The sequence below is a fragment of the Ruditapes philippinarum genome, unplaced genomic scaffold (genome assembly GCF_026571515.1).
Source record: "Ruditapes philippinarum isolate M1 unplaced genomic scaffold, ASM2657151v2 ctg866_1_1_1_1, whole genome shotgun sequence".
In the NCBI taxonomy this organism is placed as follows: Eukaryota; Metazoa; Mollusca; class Bivalvia; order Venerida; family Veneridae; genus Ruditapes; species Ruditapes philippinarum.
In genome coordinates, this window is record NW_026855260.1 from 446,826 (window position 1) to 464,032 (window position 17,207).

A 17,207-nucleotide genomic window follows, 5' to 3' on the forward strand; every position below is an offset into this window, starting at 1 on the left:
GTGGCCACGACTTAGCTATATCGTGGCCACGACTTAGTTATCTCGTGGCAACGACATAGTTACTCGTGGCCATAACATAGTACACACACATGTCACATGTGTGCCACCGTAAATGAGCTGGCTATTGTGTGTTTGAATACTCTAGTATCTCATGTGAGAAAATTATCCAATTTGCTTTGAAAAAGATCGGAAATTAATACCTTACCTGCTCATCAAACGGCAAGCCATATAGTTATCATAAAATATTGCGTGTCGTTACAAACATGCAACTAATTATAATAAATTAATCAATTTATGAGTGATCGTCCGAAAGGGCCAGTGTTAATGATAAGAACTCAATTAATATTGAAGCTGTATGTAATCTGAACTGTGTTATTTTTATTTAATACTTTGGAGAACTGTCATGCATAATTATTTCACTGTATAATAAGTTTGAGCATATGTTTTACTTAGTTTATTTGTTACATTGTTTTAGTGAAAAACTGTCATTGAAAAGCCACCATTACTTTTCAGTTGAAAACATTATTGTTATTTGTATATAAGTATTGAAATGGGAATAAGCAAAATAAGTAAAACTAAGTTTTCGGAAAATGAAAAGTTGATGAAGAATAAGAAAACATTATTTTAACATAAATCAAGGGCAAAGGGCAATAGTTTAATAAAGTCATTTTACATCGTGACTATCCCGTAACATAGGAATCTAGAATAACGTGGGAACTGTGAAGTAGTAGCTTATATTATACGAATTAATACTTAACATTTACGAAATGTGATAAGAAGTCGAAACGAAAGCTCATGTTACTTTTGCAGTTTGCTCGCGGAAATTTAAAAAGTGTTACAACATAGTTTCATCATCGATGTCCTGGTATGAAGCTGGTACTGCGTGTGGGGATAATGATCAGCTTCTTGTAACCATACAGTCACCAAAAGAATTACAGTACATAAACTACCTACTTCGTGAACAGAGGTACATTGATGGAAGAGCTGGGATTAGTGATTCAAAAGGTTCAAGCTATAAAGCACACATTGGTGAGTTGACTTTTGAAGCTATGACAACATTTTAATTTCTGGCTTCACTTACTCGGTTCATTTATGTTGTGTTGTGTTTTATGCATTTGTGACAGAATAAACTTAGTGCAAACAATTTATAGATTTTTTACGATTTGCCAGTTATAGCCATCACTATAATACATTTTATTCAATAGTGTACACGCACGCACGCCAATGCTTGAAACCTCTTTTACTATGTAAAGACATCCACCCTATGTTATGAGCACTCACTGCGTAACCAGTCGCAATGTGTACTTGAGTGATACGAAATACTATAAACCATGTTCTGTGTTGTGGTGATTGATATATAGATTTATTCATTTTTCAGGATTAAAGCGCAAAATGGTTACAGATAGACAAGAACAATTTGTTTGGTTGAACAATTATGAAGTAATTTTTTCGCCATGGTAACTATGTTATAATTATGCATAAACATAATGTGGCAGTGATATGTATAGATGTATTTTATTCCATTAAAAATACGTGTCATACAACAACTACAAATTCAATGTCAACATTAAAATATGCAAATGAACATGAAAATGTATACCTAGCAACTTTCGTTGAAACATTATTTCGCTTTTATTATATGGATGGCATTTTCGCGGCGACAAACTGTCGCGCAATAATAGTGGCCGCAAACTTTGCGAATATTAAAACCCTTATGTGAAGTTCAATTATCGTGTGATTACTGACTGGCCTTATGTATGAAAATTGAAAAAAAATATGTAGAGTAAATAGTGTTTTTTAATTTGTAAAAAAATGATATTTTAAACAGCACAAAGGACATTTTAACTTGAAATATGTATCAGTTAAGTATAGGTAAACAATATTGATTAGTCATTATAGTCCTTTATAATGACATGATGATAATTAGATAATTAGAATAATACCACATATATTACAAAGAAAGGAAACAAAGCTGACTTGTTTCCATTGTGGTCCTTGGAACTGATCATGTGACACCAGAGAGGCAAAACAATTACTATTACCAGATATTGCACATAAAAGTTCAATCACAAGTTGCTGAAGTTTCTTATACAAGTTATGATATAGTCACATCACAAATTGCGAAACACATATATTATTATCATAGTTATGACAGAACATGTCTGACAATGAATAGGTACTACTAAAATTATACACTGAACAAAAGTAATATAATAATAATTATGATAATAATAATAATAATAAAGTTAGAGTAAAATGACTGGATAAAAAGGACTAGACAGATATTGATTGCATAAAATGTTCCTTTAGTTTTTTATTGAAAAAGGTCATGACTTGTTATGGACCTAAGATGTGTTAATTACATGCCTCAGTCCGGATAACCATTATATACAAATATCTTCATTCCGAAACATTTTAATAATTATATGCATTATTATCGTGTATCTTATGTACATGACCAAGGATAAAAAATTCATCTTAAAATGTACTGGTAATCAACCAACATCCACAAACTTAACCGTTCCTATACGAGTACTGAGATTAAGTATAAATCTTACAATCTTATTTTGTGTGGCCTAAGGTTTATCTTTCAGATTTTGGCTCAGCCGCAAATACCAGGAGGCACACACATAATCAAAATGACATTGTATTAATGTAGAAACTTAAAGATATTTCATAAACCTATTTAAAAAGAACTTTTTCTGTACAAAAAATAATAATTTTTGCATTAGCCTTCTTAGTAACCTGATTTGCTAAAGACCGAACGGAAAGATTTATGATGAAGGTCAGCACCGCAATATTCAGCAGATTTGGTGGATGTAATTGTATGAAGGCTATTCGTGGCCAAAAATCAAGCCTTTGAAACTTGACAATGCAAACTTTGGTTATTCTAAACATATTAGTAAAAATCTAATTGTCGATCCGAGAGTTACATACTGCACTGGTATTAAGCATTTTAATTTTCTCGATTTGATAAAATTGAAGCTGTAAACATACAACTAAGATAAATTGCAAACTGTATTTATGAATGTATAATTTCAAATTTGCGACATGTAGAAATGTAAACGATAGAACATACATAACACCTTTAATGCTGTGCATCATGACGTTGAAAATGAAACTGCATCAGTTGACACACCCAGGTTACAAACACCACACTTTCCTTTTACATTCTAACACGATGAACATTTGTAAACGATTTTGCAACTTCCATATATGGAATTTCACGGAAATAAACGAAAATGAACAGGCGGGGCTAATTTTCACGAAAGCAGAAAATAAAGAGACGTAACTCTTGCTGGTTCAACAATATTTCAAATCATTTGGAATCTGTTATAAATTTCACATACATCAACTGCATTTCAGTTGACTTTGAACATCCTATGATTCTGTTAAAACGTATTTTAGTACAGGATATTCAAGTAATACAAATTGGTTAAGATACAATGTAACAATGTAAAAACGTTTATACTGATAATGGGCATAATAATATGCGAAAACTAAAAATGATGAATTAACGTAAAGGTATGTTTCCCATATATAAGGACACAAACCACATTTTTAGGCATCGATAGGGTTTGTGTGCCTTCAAACATTACAACAGTAGAACGCAAACGCATATATTTTACAATCAGCAAACAGTACCAAAATGCGATAAATGGAAGTCATTTTAGCAACACAAAAAGAAGAGCTGAACAACAAGCCTGTGCCTTCTTTCTCTTAAGTACTATATTGGGTTGTAGAAAATCCCAAATTGTTTACTTAGAACTATTTAAAGTTTACTATCGATAACTCCGTTGTATAACCATATACTTGTAAATTTGTCCCATTTTAATGATAAAATAAATTTTAAGTGTATCCTTGCATCGCTGTTTACCTCCATTGGGAGGTATTTTGAGCCATAGGATGTGATTTAGCCTTTATTTATTATAAAATATGTAAGCTGACGTAGGTTTAGGTCTTCTTATGCATTGTACTGAATCAATAACAGCCCAAAATCTGTGTATACATGCTGTCAATAGCTGCTACTTAGACTTGCTGTCTTTCTGATCAAAAGCAGAGAAATATATTTATGTACATAAAATATTACACAGAATATTTTTAAGTTTTGTAAGTGATGGCTTTCTTAGAGATAGAATAAACAAGGTATACATAAATTGCTAATCAACATACATACCTTTTGGACTCATTTAAATATTGTTATTGAAAATAATGGTAAAAGTGGGAAAATATATCTATCTATACAGTAAGGTTAAAATAAAAAGTTCTGCACGAAAGGGTACATACAACTTTGGTTTTAATTTTACTATTGTTAAAACAATTTTCTTGTCAAGTCATAAACCATGATTAAGGTTACTAATGTAATAGTAAATGCTACTGGTAGGAAAGACAATAGCCAGAATTTGGTCGGTATTAGTATTTAGTCAAATTCTCTATCAGATGTTGACTTGAAAATTTGAAAGCTTAACTGTCAATGTTACTCATTCCTATGCAAATTGTAATCCCCTCAGTAAAAATTATTTGTCATTGAATGTAGTCTTATCACTAGGTTTTACTTCATTGAAAAATATTTAACATCAGGCAGTATGTAACCTGTTGAGTAAAACAGTATAATAATTTAAAGTCCGCTGATGTTGATTGTATTAAGGCATAGAATGACAAACATGCAAGTGAATTATGTTTGGTGAATAACTTAACACCTAAAATGTGTTATTTACGGAAACTACGCCAGTGCGTGTCCTTGTTTCCTTCCTGTCGCTAACCGTAAATACCGAAAATGAGCGGATAAATACGTTTATTTACGATGATGTAGTGGGCAGAAAAATGGGCGGAGCTTATTTTATCTATTAATGAAAAACGTGCAAAGCGCTGGATTATGCTTATCAGGATTATGATGGCTTGACTTTTTAAAGCTAAGAAAGTAACTTCTTTTTTGGCGGCGTGTACACGAACAATGAGTTTTCTGCATGTTATGATGAATACTTTTTATTGCTACTCTCAGACTACCAGTTAATGTTTTGTCGTTTAACAAAATGTATTTTGTTGAAATACATGTTTACAATGTTAAATCGGCAAACTCAATCCAAGAATGCAACATTGGAGTTTACATACAATGAAATACAATTGAATTTTGCCAGTTAACAAACTGTTCAACTCAGATCAACAAGGCTGGATTTTTGGCAACGAATAGCCTCAATAGTAATTGTTGTATCATTACATACAATATCTAGTTAACCTATATCTAAAAACTAACTTTTTTCACATTCATCTTTGGTCATGTTTTAAATAGTTGTGTTCAATAAATTAACCTGTAAATGTTTAAGTTTTTTTCTGACAAAGAAAAAAAGAAAATTAAACAAACAGACACACAAACTCAATCAAATAATAAATATTAATACAACCTATCAAAACCGAATCAGCAGCAACAGCATCAACAACCACAGCACGACTATTAAACGCTTGTTGCACGTATTTATGCCAATTGTTTATCAAAGTTTTAAAAGCAATCAAAATTATTTTGTTTACACCAAATAAGTAACACGTTTTCTTCGATTCATGTTTTATTTTGTATTAGATGTATTTTCGTTTCAGTTAACTTGTGCTGAACATATTTTTGTTGAAAATGTCCTCGTTCAAACATTTCAGGGCAGTTGGTGGGCCAACAGTTGGAGACTGTACTTGCACAAACTTTCGGTCATTTATTATGAACAGAACATGGGAATCAGAAGATTGTCACAATGATCATGCAGATTATTTCATCTGTCAGTCGGATTATAATGAAAAAAGGAAAGCCAAATGTAATTTACTTTTGTTCATTTTCATAGGTCAATTTGTGCAAGCTTGCAAACAAATCGAGCATTTAACGTTGTTGCGTCATAAATAAAGGTCTAATATGATTATATCTTAGAATTTTTATTGGGTAAATGGGACAAAAGAAGTAATTGATCTTTTTTAATTGACGCCGTTCCTGTACATTATTATCATTTTGTATGTTTTTCTTTTGACTTTTCTCTGATTGAGTCATTAAATGTTTAAATGTTTAATGTCACCAAACAATTACGTATTGCGAATGCCAGACAATAAAGAATTAAAAAGGTTAATAAGAAATATATGTGTATGATTATTTCGCATTTGAACGTTTGAATGTACTTTAGCAAATAACATAAATAACATTGAATATTATATCAAAGAAATGTACATGTAACTCTTTTATTATCGTTTTGAAATTACTTATTGTTCCTTTTTTATTTATGTTTGTGAGTTTTAAGCAAGCAAGGTATTCATGTATTGGTGTGTATTGTTTCAGTAAAAAAAACTCAAACAACAAACATTCTATTTGTTATGTGCAGTTAAAATACATAAATGCTATAGCTTACCTGATTTTTAAATAAATATATTGTAACATATTTATTTACAGTTGTCTTAAAGAAAAGAAAGTGTAAGACTTTGTATAAAAGAAATAGAGGAAAAATAGATTACTCCTACTCTGGGAAGTTGTGTCAGAATTGGAGTAATCTAACGAATAATGCATTGATACATTTCAATAAAACATTTGGCAGACGAAAAGAAGTTTTAAAGAGAAATTCTACATTATGTCAAGATCCATCTCGCTCTGGATTAATGGGTTGCTACGTGAATGACAGCATGTCGACGTGGGAGCCATGTTTCTTTTCACGTATGCTTTTGTTGTTCTAAAATGGTGTTCAAAATGAGTTTAAGCCATAAAAAAGAACTCAGATTCTTAATCGCACTACAATAGATTGACCTTTGTCTGAACATTTTATGATTATTTAACATTCTCGGCAGCATATGATAAAAACCTTCATTCAAAAATACGTTTTCATGTAAACATTACAATGAAATATTCGATATATTGATTAATTTTTTGATTTACATATTTCGTTCCTGAAAATAAGAACTGATTCGAAACATGTCTTGCAGATATTGTGTTTTAAATATCAATCACAATCAACAATCGAAATCATGTTTTGATAATTTTCTTTGGAAGATATTTAAGTTATATCCATATATTAAGAACACGATCACGATTCTGTGATTTTCATGTACATTTCTTTTGAACCAAAACAATTTACGTATTAAGTTTTGCCTTTTTTTATATTAATTAACAAGTTTAAATTTACACATGTTTACCCAACAAGGACTTTTTCCAAATATAGAAACTGGTCTTGATTCTATGATAATGGACAGTCCTGATGATTTTTTTGTATGCAACTCTACGGGGCGCCGTATACCGTTCGTGAATAAATGTGATAAAATGTTTCATTGTGAAGACAGAACCGACGAAGTGAATTGCACCATGGAAGGTAGGAACAACGTTATAATTTAGGAGTGTTTATAATGTCTTGCGTCAGTTTCATTTAAAAAAATAGTGTAATATATTATGCACTTAATATAGTTATATATTATATACAATTAAACAGGGGATTAATATTGTGTTAAAGTACAATACGAAGGTGTCCTAGAAAACGCCCCAAACAGCAAATGTTGAAGACACTTATTTTTTCAGCGATCTTAAAACTTAGAAAGAGGAGACACATAATTTATAATTTCAGTTAAATATATTCAATATTTTGTGTGGACATGCTTAAACGTTGTATTCTTTGTGTAACGCATCATGCATTTCTCGTGGAATTTGAAAACAAAATCACAAAAGCCATGACAATACGTGTGTTTTTGCATACGTATTGTGTTTTTGCATATTGTTTGGCTCTGTGATATGATCAATTTGGTAGGAATCTGTCCATTTGGTGTCTTTACAATAATACGTTATACTGGCACAGACACTCGAGTTACGATAATACTTTGAGATAGTGGTCACAATAAATTGGCATTCATTTTCTCTATTGTATGTAACACTATTCGTTTTTTTACTATTTAGAACACGATCTAACACAAAACGTTGAATTACACTCCACAAATCTAAACGTAACGGACTACGAAGGAGAAAACTATCATCAATGTGGTAGTAAGGAATGGATTTCAATGGCTGCAAAATGTGATACTGTAATAGACTGTTTAGATGCATCTGATGAAGTTGACTGTATTCGACAAAGTACAGGTGACAAAGGCTTCTCTTAGTAATTATTTTAATTTGTTTGTTATGTAGGTAGTTTTACTCTTTAATTAGTTTAAAATGATTAAGTTAGAATAGTGTGGGTAAAAAAATGATGAATTGTTGTTATTGCGTTAAAAAAGAAGGTTATGGCTAAACAATTATACATATCAGTGACGATTCTTTAAAAGATTATTTTGTTCATGATCACTAGAAATATGTTAATCGCATAGATGTGAAATTCTATTTCATTATTATGTCACTTTTTGTTTACTTGTTCATGGCTTTTTATGTATTACATATATGAGCCGTGTCACGACAAAACCAACATAATGGGTTTGCAACCAGCATGGATCCAGACCAGCCTGCGCATGCGCGCAGTCTGATCAGGATCCATGCTGTTCGCTATCAGTTTCTGTACCTGTAACAGGGTTGGTAAGCGAACAACATGGATCCTGATCAGACTGCGCGGATGCGCAGGCTGGTCTGGATCCATGCTGGTCGCAAACCCATTATGTTGGTTTTGTCATGACGCGGCTCATATTTGTTTAAATGTGTTTATCCATAGCTATGCCGACCTTTATATTCCAATCAATCGAATGAAAGATTGCAACATAAGGAACACAAGATAGTGTTGATTGATCGCATCTATGTGTGCGAATATATATTTAGTCAAGATTCATTCCCAGCAGGCACTCGACGTTGTTTCAACGTTGAAACAACGTTGAAATATGGTCGTGACGTTGTTCAACCAATATTCAACTATGGACGACCATACGGATATATTGCCAATGTATATACAACGTTGATTCAACGTTGTTTATGGTCGAAGTTTTACATTTAGTTTAATCATTATATTAACTTTTATACCACTAATTTTGTGATATTATTCCTTTATTGGATTAGTCTGTAAGTGATTTTTGTCAGGAAAATTTGCGTTACAATCTTTTTCCGTATATTCAAAAGTAGCGCTTAAACAAATAAAGTTGGAAATAATTTTTCACTTTCTATTAACGCTTTTAATATTAGTTAATATGTTTTGTTGTTTGTTGTTTTGTTTTTTTAGTTCTTTATGAATAATATTAATTAATAAATTGATATTAGTCAAAACCCCGTTTATAAAATAACGCTGGTTAGGGGAAGTAATTGTTGCGGTCTATGATTTTGTTTGTTTTATTATGATTATCGTTCGTGCTAATGGTGGCGCTGTTTGGAAAATTTGAAAACACCAATTTATTTGGATTTCGAAGGTATAACCATTATGTTTTACTTTAGTTTACTGATTATTTTCAAAAATATTATTATTTATTCTTTAAATTCTACTTTAATTTACTTTATGAAATAAATGAGAGATATAAACACATGATTGACCTAATTGAATGATTTGGGTTCGGTAGGCCGTGTAAGCATGAAGTTATTGATGTCCTTGGAAATCTATGATTTTACAAATCTTGTCTTTCTTTAATTTATTTTTCATATTATTAAACATTTGTCTGTACTATATCCTATTTTAATTTAATCAATTTTAAAAATGAAACCTTTAAAGTAGTTCGGCCCACTTAATTTACGTCCCAAGACGATTCGTCAATATATATATTTAAACTATGTTTTTATTTTATTGATAGTATAATACAGTGTTAATTAGTTTGAAAAAAATACATTATAATGATTATTTTAAGTTAAATAACAAATTTGAGTGTTTAACTATAATGTTTAATAGTCGTAAATTTAAGGGGAATAATAAATCTATTTCTATTTAAAGTATTTTATTGTATATTATTTTATATTCTAGATTCTGCTCCTGGCTGAAATTTAAAGTATTGCAGCTGTAGCCTGTATACCATACATTCAACATGAAAAGGACTGTCAGGTTTGTTAAATTGAAATTTATTCTTATTAATTTATATATTTTAATTTCTTTACAATACAAAATATAAATTTTTCAACTACTGGATATTTATCTTGTCTTAAAATGTTTTTTTCGGAATATTCCTGTAACATTATTAATATAAAATTTAAATGTTTGTTGATTTCAGGATGCTGCATAAAATGGTCTTAGCTAGAGCCTAGAATGTTAATTTCTTGGGAATATGCTGCAAGGAACTGACGGGGAGCAGTTTTCCTTACTAATCATAGGTGAGACTTTTAATTAGCTTCTTTTTAAAAGATTTTGTTGTCTTATATACAACAACAACAACAACAACAACAACAACAACATTTTATTTGCATAAATGTTAGAACAACATTATAGCCATAAAGTATATACAGTGTTTTTTTCTTTATATAACTACTATTCTAAAACGGTACCATTCCCAATAGAAAATAGACATTAAAATTCCCAATTTCCAATGTTAAATTCCCAAAATGGCTGTTCAAAATGCCCACAAGGCCAAGTGATTTTTCTAAAATCATTTAAATCCAACATATTCATATAAATCACCACTCAATAGTTCTATCTGGACAGTAGAAGCTGTTAGCTATCTTTATTCATGATGTCTAATCTTATTTGTAGCTGAAAAAAATGCATTAAAACATCCCAATTTTAGTCAAAATAACGCATTTTTTCTTCCCAATCATTCTGGTACCGGCACCATTCCCAAGGTAGAGAAAAAAAAACGCTGATATATAATGTTTTTGGGTCAGTATTTGCTGTCAATATCAAACTTAGCTATGTTTCAATTTCTATGCTGTTTTATGATGCAAATCTTAGAGAAAAGCATTTTAAGATAAAAACAAATCACTAAGTTGAGTAATTATATGTATAATTTGAGATTGACCAAGTCACTTTTAACTACAAACTTCTTATTTTTATTTACAGAAGCAGTAAGAGACAGCCAAAGAATTCCTCAAACACTTGACATACCCAGAAAGATCTTGAAGAAAAGATTGGAACAGATTGTAGCTTAATTGTTAAAACTATTTAAGTGAATTTAAGCTGCACTTGAACTGCATTTTTGAAATAAAATATCTGAAGTATTTAATATTGTCTTGATATTTTGTTAAACCTGGTTACTTTGCTTTATATCCAAAAATCAAAGTATGGTGGGTTTTCAACGTTGAAATGACATTGAAACTTCAACGTTGTGCCAACGTTGAAGCTGCAACGTTGTATCAACGTTGAAATTTCAACGTTGTTTCAACTTTCAAATCCGAATATAAATCCAACCTTATTTCAACGTTGAAATCTGACCATAATTCAACGTTGAAACAACGTTGATGTGCCTGCTGGGTTATTATCAACAAATCAACTGTCGAAAAAATTGTAATGTTATTTTCTAATTAAGCTTTTTCTGGTACATGTTTAACCTCTGATTTCTCTAGTAATTTTATCTAATGTGTGTTGTGTTTTTATAGATTCGTACTACAGATAAAAATATGTTATTTTATCTCATATAATTGTACTTTTGTCTTATTTATACTTAGAGGATATATACAATAATACACGATTTAAAGTTTACATGAACAGTAGTATAAATTTACGAAGTAGGAAGCACTTAATGCTTCGTTTATTCTATTATATTGTCCTGTTTTTTTTCCAAAGCGTTTTGCGCAGCTGGATTTTGACTTTTTCGTCTCCTCGTCCTCGTCTTTGATAGGTTGTTATTAGTTCTCACGTGGATTACCGGGATAACCGTGATGAGTAGATAGGACACAGAAATGGATCATCCAAGGGGCATCCTGGTTTTTGTCGCGGACTCACCTGATTCTTATCTCGTTCATAATTGACATGTTTATTTCCGAACATTAGATAAATAAAACTGGGTTTGGCAGAAAGCCCCTTGAACATGATGAAAATAACCAGAGAATGTGGAATTTGTAATCGACTCCAACAAATTTTGATTTTAAGGTAGATCTGCAAAGAAATTGCCTTTATGTCTCTGTTTTGCTCATTTGCTAGATAACAATCACATTATGGTAAATCTGTTCTGTAAAACTTTTATCTGAAGATATTAAAAAGAGATGGATTATCGATGGCTTCAGCGAAGTTACATTTGAAAGTCTATGGGTTATAGCTAGGCTAGCATTTTGTTTGTAGTGTTCATTATCTCTAAGACGCATTTTGATTATCTTTCTAGAAGTATCCATCTATGGAAAGTGTCCTTCCTATTTATATTTTATAGGATCTTAAGTATTGAAAGATTATTAAAAGTGTGAATTCGCAATAAACATTAAATACGCGGGACCTATTTTAAACCAGGAGCATAATTAAATGTAAAATATATACATTTTCAAATTGAATATTTTGTATGTGCCTAATAACCTAAGCCTTTTAAAAGTAACATACTCAAAAGATTTTAAAACGTTATTTACATGTATTATACTAGTAGCTAGTTCTTGAAATTGAAAATTGGGTTTGATAGACTAGATTTTGACTGTTTAAGGGTATTTTTTGCAATATTTGTGTTATCTGAGGTCGTTTTACGGAAAAGTGTGACGAAAACAACATGGGAAAACATATTATAGTATATTATTAACATAATTACCTCGAAAAAGGGGGAAATTTATCAAATGACGTGTAGGTCAAAATTTACCTTCCTTGTTGATTTTCACCATGGCTCTCTGCAACAGTTTCATATTGCATATTTTCGCTTCAACTAATATGTAATCATTCAATCATTACTTTAGACTGCAGTGAGAACGAATTTACTTGTGCAGATGGAAGCTGTATAAAACATAGTTTGGTCTGTGATTTCAAACGAGATTGCACGAATGCAGAAGACGAATTTTGTGGTACGATTTTTATGATAAAGCATGTCTCAAACAAATTTACTTGTCATATTGTTAAAAATGTGGTTGGTCCGATGCATGGTAATCTTTTGTAAGAAAATGAAATTATGCATTTCATAAAAAAAATTTTTTTTATTCGTATACCAATTTATGTGAAAAAAATAAGCAGGCATTGATATCTAAAATGAGTATATTTAAAACTTTTATAATTGTAATTGCCTGAAATTTATTTATTTTCTTTTATTATATATTCAGATGATTGCTTAAAAAATAAAAGTATAACACAAATAAAGTATTGACGTTCAAAGACAATGCTATTAAACACTAGGACATGTAAAAAAAAAAAGAAATTGTGCTGGGACAATCGAAAATGTTTCATGATTTTTTTGTGAATAATTTATCTATATAAAGACTTATTAAATAGGATTTTCCAGAAAATTTAAATATACATATCACACATGTATATTACTTTATATATTTTACAATTTTATTCAAATAATATTACTTTTTTAGCTATTTTTTATTAATTTGCAGAACTTCGAAACTGTAGTCACAATGAATATGAATGTGGCAATAAGCAGTGTATACCGGACAGCAAAAGCTGCGACTCAATCCCGCACTGTATAGATGGTAGTGATGAAAAAGAATGTTGTAAGTTAAACTTTTAACACTTATATTATTCCAAACGAAATGTTTTTACATTCTTAAATTCATATGCATTGTGGCGCACACATAAATACATTCTTTTGATTCAGTATACATACACATATGCTGAAGGATGTTCTTTGTTTATCATATTACTAGTGTCATTTTCCCTCTTTATTTAAAGGGGAATGTCGGGAATCTTTTCACTGTGATGGTGATAGATGTATAGATAATAAACTGGTTTGTGACACAGTGTGGGATTGTAAAGACGGTAGTGATGAAAGTGATTGTACGACGGACGATGATTCATCGTGTGAGAAGTGGTGGTACAAAGGCTATTTTGAATCTGGTCAAAGAGTTATTGGTAACATTATTTATATTTCTTAAAGGAAACAACAAAGATTAAATGTATATGCTTATTGGGCATATGCTGTTGCCCTCCGTACTGTTAAAAGTTAATATATATGACTTGATGTAGTATTGAAGGTACGACCCACCTAATGCATTACCTCCACTTTGAAGGGTACTCAAATAGGCTAGAACTACTGTAAACTGCATTGAAACTGAGGGCGCGGGTTTAAGCCCCAGAAGAGGCAACTTTGTTTTCTTTCTTTTTGTTACTTTTAACATTATTTATGTGTCTCTTAGATCTCTTTTGAGAAGAATGAAGTGTTTCATTTAATTATAAAATTATTATTGGTATTTATTGGCTAAATTGTGCCAAATTTATTATCAAATACGGTACCCGATATTTTCAAAGAATAATAAAATAAAAACTAGACGGTAAAAGTATTATATATTTAACACGCGCAACCAATATACTTAAAAAAAAACATTTATGCTATTTTTGAAGACAGTCCCCGATTTGAGAAAATTTTAGGAATATAAGGCCCTCCAAGTAGAAAAATATCAAACAACTACTTAAAATGGGTGGGGAAGGGTAACATTTATATACATATTTTAAACATTTTGAGTAGAAACAATAATTTTGCTGGGTCATTTGTTAGCTGAATGCTATTATTTGTTTCTTAAAAATGTTCTTCAGGATAACATTTTTTTCATAATGATAATATAATAAATTTATCTGGAGTTTCTCGTGTCTGAAAAGAACCCTTCTAATAACCAAGTTTTACTAATAAGAAAAATCTCCATAACTCGTAAACGATACGGTAAACTATGTTTACATTTTGCAGTCTTGTGTTTTTTAAGGTAAATAACTGACCAATGTTGTCAATTTTATATTTTCTTATAGTGCCCATTAGGGGGCTCATACTTAAATCATCTGAATGAAAAACCTGCAATATACAACAAACTTAGGGTACCTAGATGTAATTTATTAATTAAATCTGAGGAGATGTCATAAAAATGTATTACCACGCCAAAAACATTTCAGATGGTATGAAAGTGTATTGTGACTATGGCTCGAGAGGAGGTCTTCCCAGAAAAATAACTACAGAAATTAGAGATTTAGATTTGGATGCAAGCAGCAACACTTTATACACAGAGTCTTCAAAGGCAAAACATCTTACTTTCACAAAATATAGTGAATTTTATGAGTTTGTAACAAGAATGAATACATGCACAGTCGATGTGAGTATTACATTTGTTTCCTATTTCAAAGTTTGTGCGGTAAATTGTGTGCAATTTGTTTTCAGGGTGCCGATCGAACGTAAATTCCACTTTGTCCAAAGTTTTCAACTCGAATCTTGTTCTGTTCTTTACTTTTTGTTGGCATGAAATATATATTTTTTGTAATATTCTTAATATTGTAACAACAAAATAGCACGGTAGCCCCTTTGTATTTTATGCTCTTTTAAGAGGAAAATAATGTTCGTTAGCATCGATCTACAGGTTTTTCATATATACAACATACATGTCTTGAACATTTAAGAGTATATGCTTTTATATGTCACTTAAAACAAAAAATTCAAAATTGTATGAACTATGCCAAATGTTAGTGTAGACAAAGCATGCAAACATTTCAGAGAAGGACTATCCATCGCTTTATTAGCTGGGCAAGGCACTGGCTTGTTCAGGCATACACTAAATCATATTTTATTAAAACCTCGCTTTGACTTAAAAAAATATAGCACCCGCGTATGGCGCATGTGACAACATAAAAGAGAAAATCAAAGTATGCATCTCAAATCCGTTTAAAGAATAATTTACCCCTTAAAAAGTGCTTTGCAGAATGCACCTACTTTCCTATTGATTCAAACCGAGGCAAACGTTCTTAGGAAACGGTATTACCGTACTTTTTATGGACACTAGGCTGCGTTTGTCTTGTATTTCTAGCAACTGATTAGTCATCCTATAACATGCTACTTGGATTGAAGTTACTGTACTTGCTAACCCCAACGACTGAAATATTACGATACTGGTTAACAAACATTGACTATTTTAGGATACTTGTAAATATATAAAACAGCTAACCAATACTTACTTTTCATACCTTTAACCGGTTAACCGAAACTAACGATTAATACACTATTCCTGAAGGCATATCCAATAAATGATTTACAAACCCGGCGTTGCAAATACGATATTTTGGAGGCTCCAGGTTTAAATAGCAGCCCACCATATCAAAAGTCATAGAGGAAGATTTCAGATTTTTGATCCTTTGTTAATGCACAAATGAATTACAACTAAATAATCAATTATTATGATTTGAAGGTAATGCCAATCGTTTATTTGAAAAAAATTGGCTAAATTCAAAAAGTGAATGTCAGTGTAGGCTCCATTGATTTCAAGTATTTGATCGTGTCAAGACTTTGTTTATTTGATCAAACTTTCATTTATAGGTGCAAAGTACTTGTCACCTTCCGGAAGACAGCGCTTTCATGTACGACGAAATGTATCCACACTTTACAAATACATCTTGTCAATGTTCTGTACAGACATTAAACCTAAGTAATGATGTAAATGATGACTATGGTGGCCCTGCTGATTATAAAATATCCGAACCTTCAAGTCAAACATTTCATGGGTAAAATTATCTTAGTTGGACATACTTTTCAATGAAAATAAGTAACAAATATATTTCAACTATAATTGAGTTTTTGTGAAATTAATTGACATGAATATAATGTACTTCTGTCTAGATTGCACATGGTAATAATCCCAAACAAAACCAAAATTGTTATGTTTCAAATTATTTGACAATTGGCAAATAGGCCGACATTAAAGTTCTTCATGGTTGTCATTTCACCTCAATGAAAATAGGCTCTTATCTTCACCAGTGTTTTTAATAATTCCTCCATACGCACTATTATCATAATTCATATCTTTCTCAGATTTGGCATACAAAAGAGTATAGACTTTGGACATGTACGTCCACAAGAACTCAGGAGGTAAGTGCCTAAGTATTCTGGTTTCGTTTCAGATGTTGATATTTGTTTAATAAAAGTTAATATACAAAACAGTTGCTGGCGGAAATTGCACACCTCGCACAGCGTTTACGCATTTTAGTACCTGTTCGCCCATTGTACTCATCACCAAAATAAAAATTTTCAACTTTCAGGCCTAATCAGAGATAGCTACAAAGTAACCAATAACAGAACAGTACGTGGTTTTATACAAGGGTTCCCTGCGGTCTAGTTTTACATATAAATTAACGTTAACTGTATGCCAAAATCAATTTCACTGCTTTAACCGAGCGTTTAAGTTGTCATTTTCTGAGCCAATTATACTATTTTGGTCACGTGATCATGCGTAGTGTGTAATTTTATTACTGTTAAATGTATTTGTACATTTAAGTAAA

The 17,207-nt window shown here is 31.0% G+C and overlaps 1 protein-coding gene and 1 long non-coding RNA gene across 2 annotated transcripts in view; both read left to right on the forward strand.

Moving 5' to 3' along the window:
* Positions 1 to 17,207, forward strand: part of LOC132742676 (uncharacterized) — a 78,428-nt gene that overhangs the window by 41,975 nt on the left and 19,246 nt on the right. The window contains exons 20-31 of the mRNA XM_060731141.1: positions 811 to 1,029; positions 1,379 to 1,457; positions 5,647 to 5,798; positions 6,419 to 6,676; positions 7,179 to 7,325; positions 7,901 to 8,080; positions 12,701 to 12,805; positions 13,337 to 13,453; positions 13,632 to 13,811; positions 14,841 to 15,037; positions 16,249 to 16,433; positions 16,741 to 16,797. Of these exons, the coding sequence (XP_060587124.1) occupies positions 811 to 1,029; positions 1,379 to 1,457; positions 5,647 to 5,798; positions 6,419 to 6,676; positions 7,179 to 7,325; positions 7,901 to 8,080; positions 12,701 to 12,805; positions 13,337 to 13,453; positions 13,632 to 13,811; positions 14,841 to 15,037; positions 16,249 to 16,433; positions 16,741 to 16,797 (1,876 nt within the window). The remainder of the gene's footprint in view (positions 1 to 810; positions 1,030 to 1,378; positions 1,458 to 5,646; positions 5,799 to 6,418; positions 6,677 to 7,178; positions 7,326 to 7,900; positions 8,081 to 12,700; positions 12,806 to 13,336; positions 13,454 to 13,631; positions 13,812 to 14,840; positions 15,038 to 16,248; positions 16,434 to 16,740; positions 16,798 to 17,207) is intronic.
* Positions 9,735 to 11,313, forward strand: LOC132742672 (uncharacterized). The gene is made up of 3 exons (XR_009627459.1): positions 9,735 to 9,944; positions 10,111 to 10,210; positions 10,893 to 11,313. It is a non-coding gene; the product is annotated as an uncharacterized LOC132742672 (long non-coding RNA).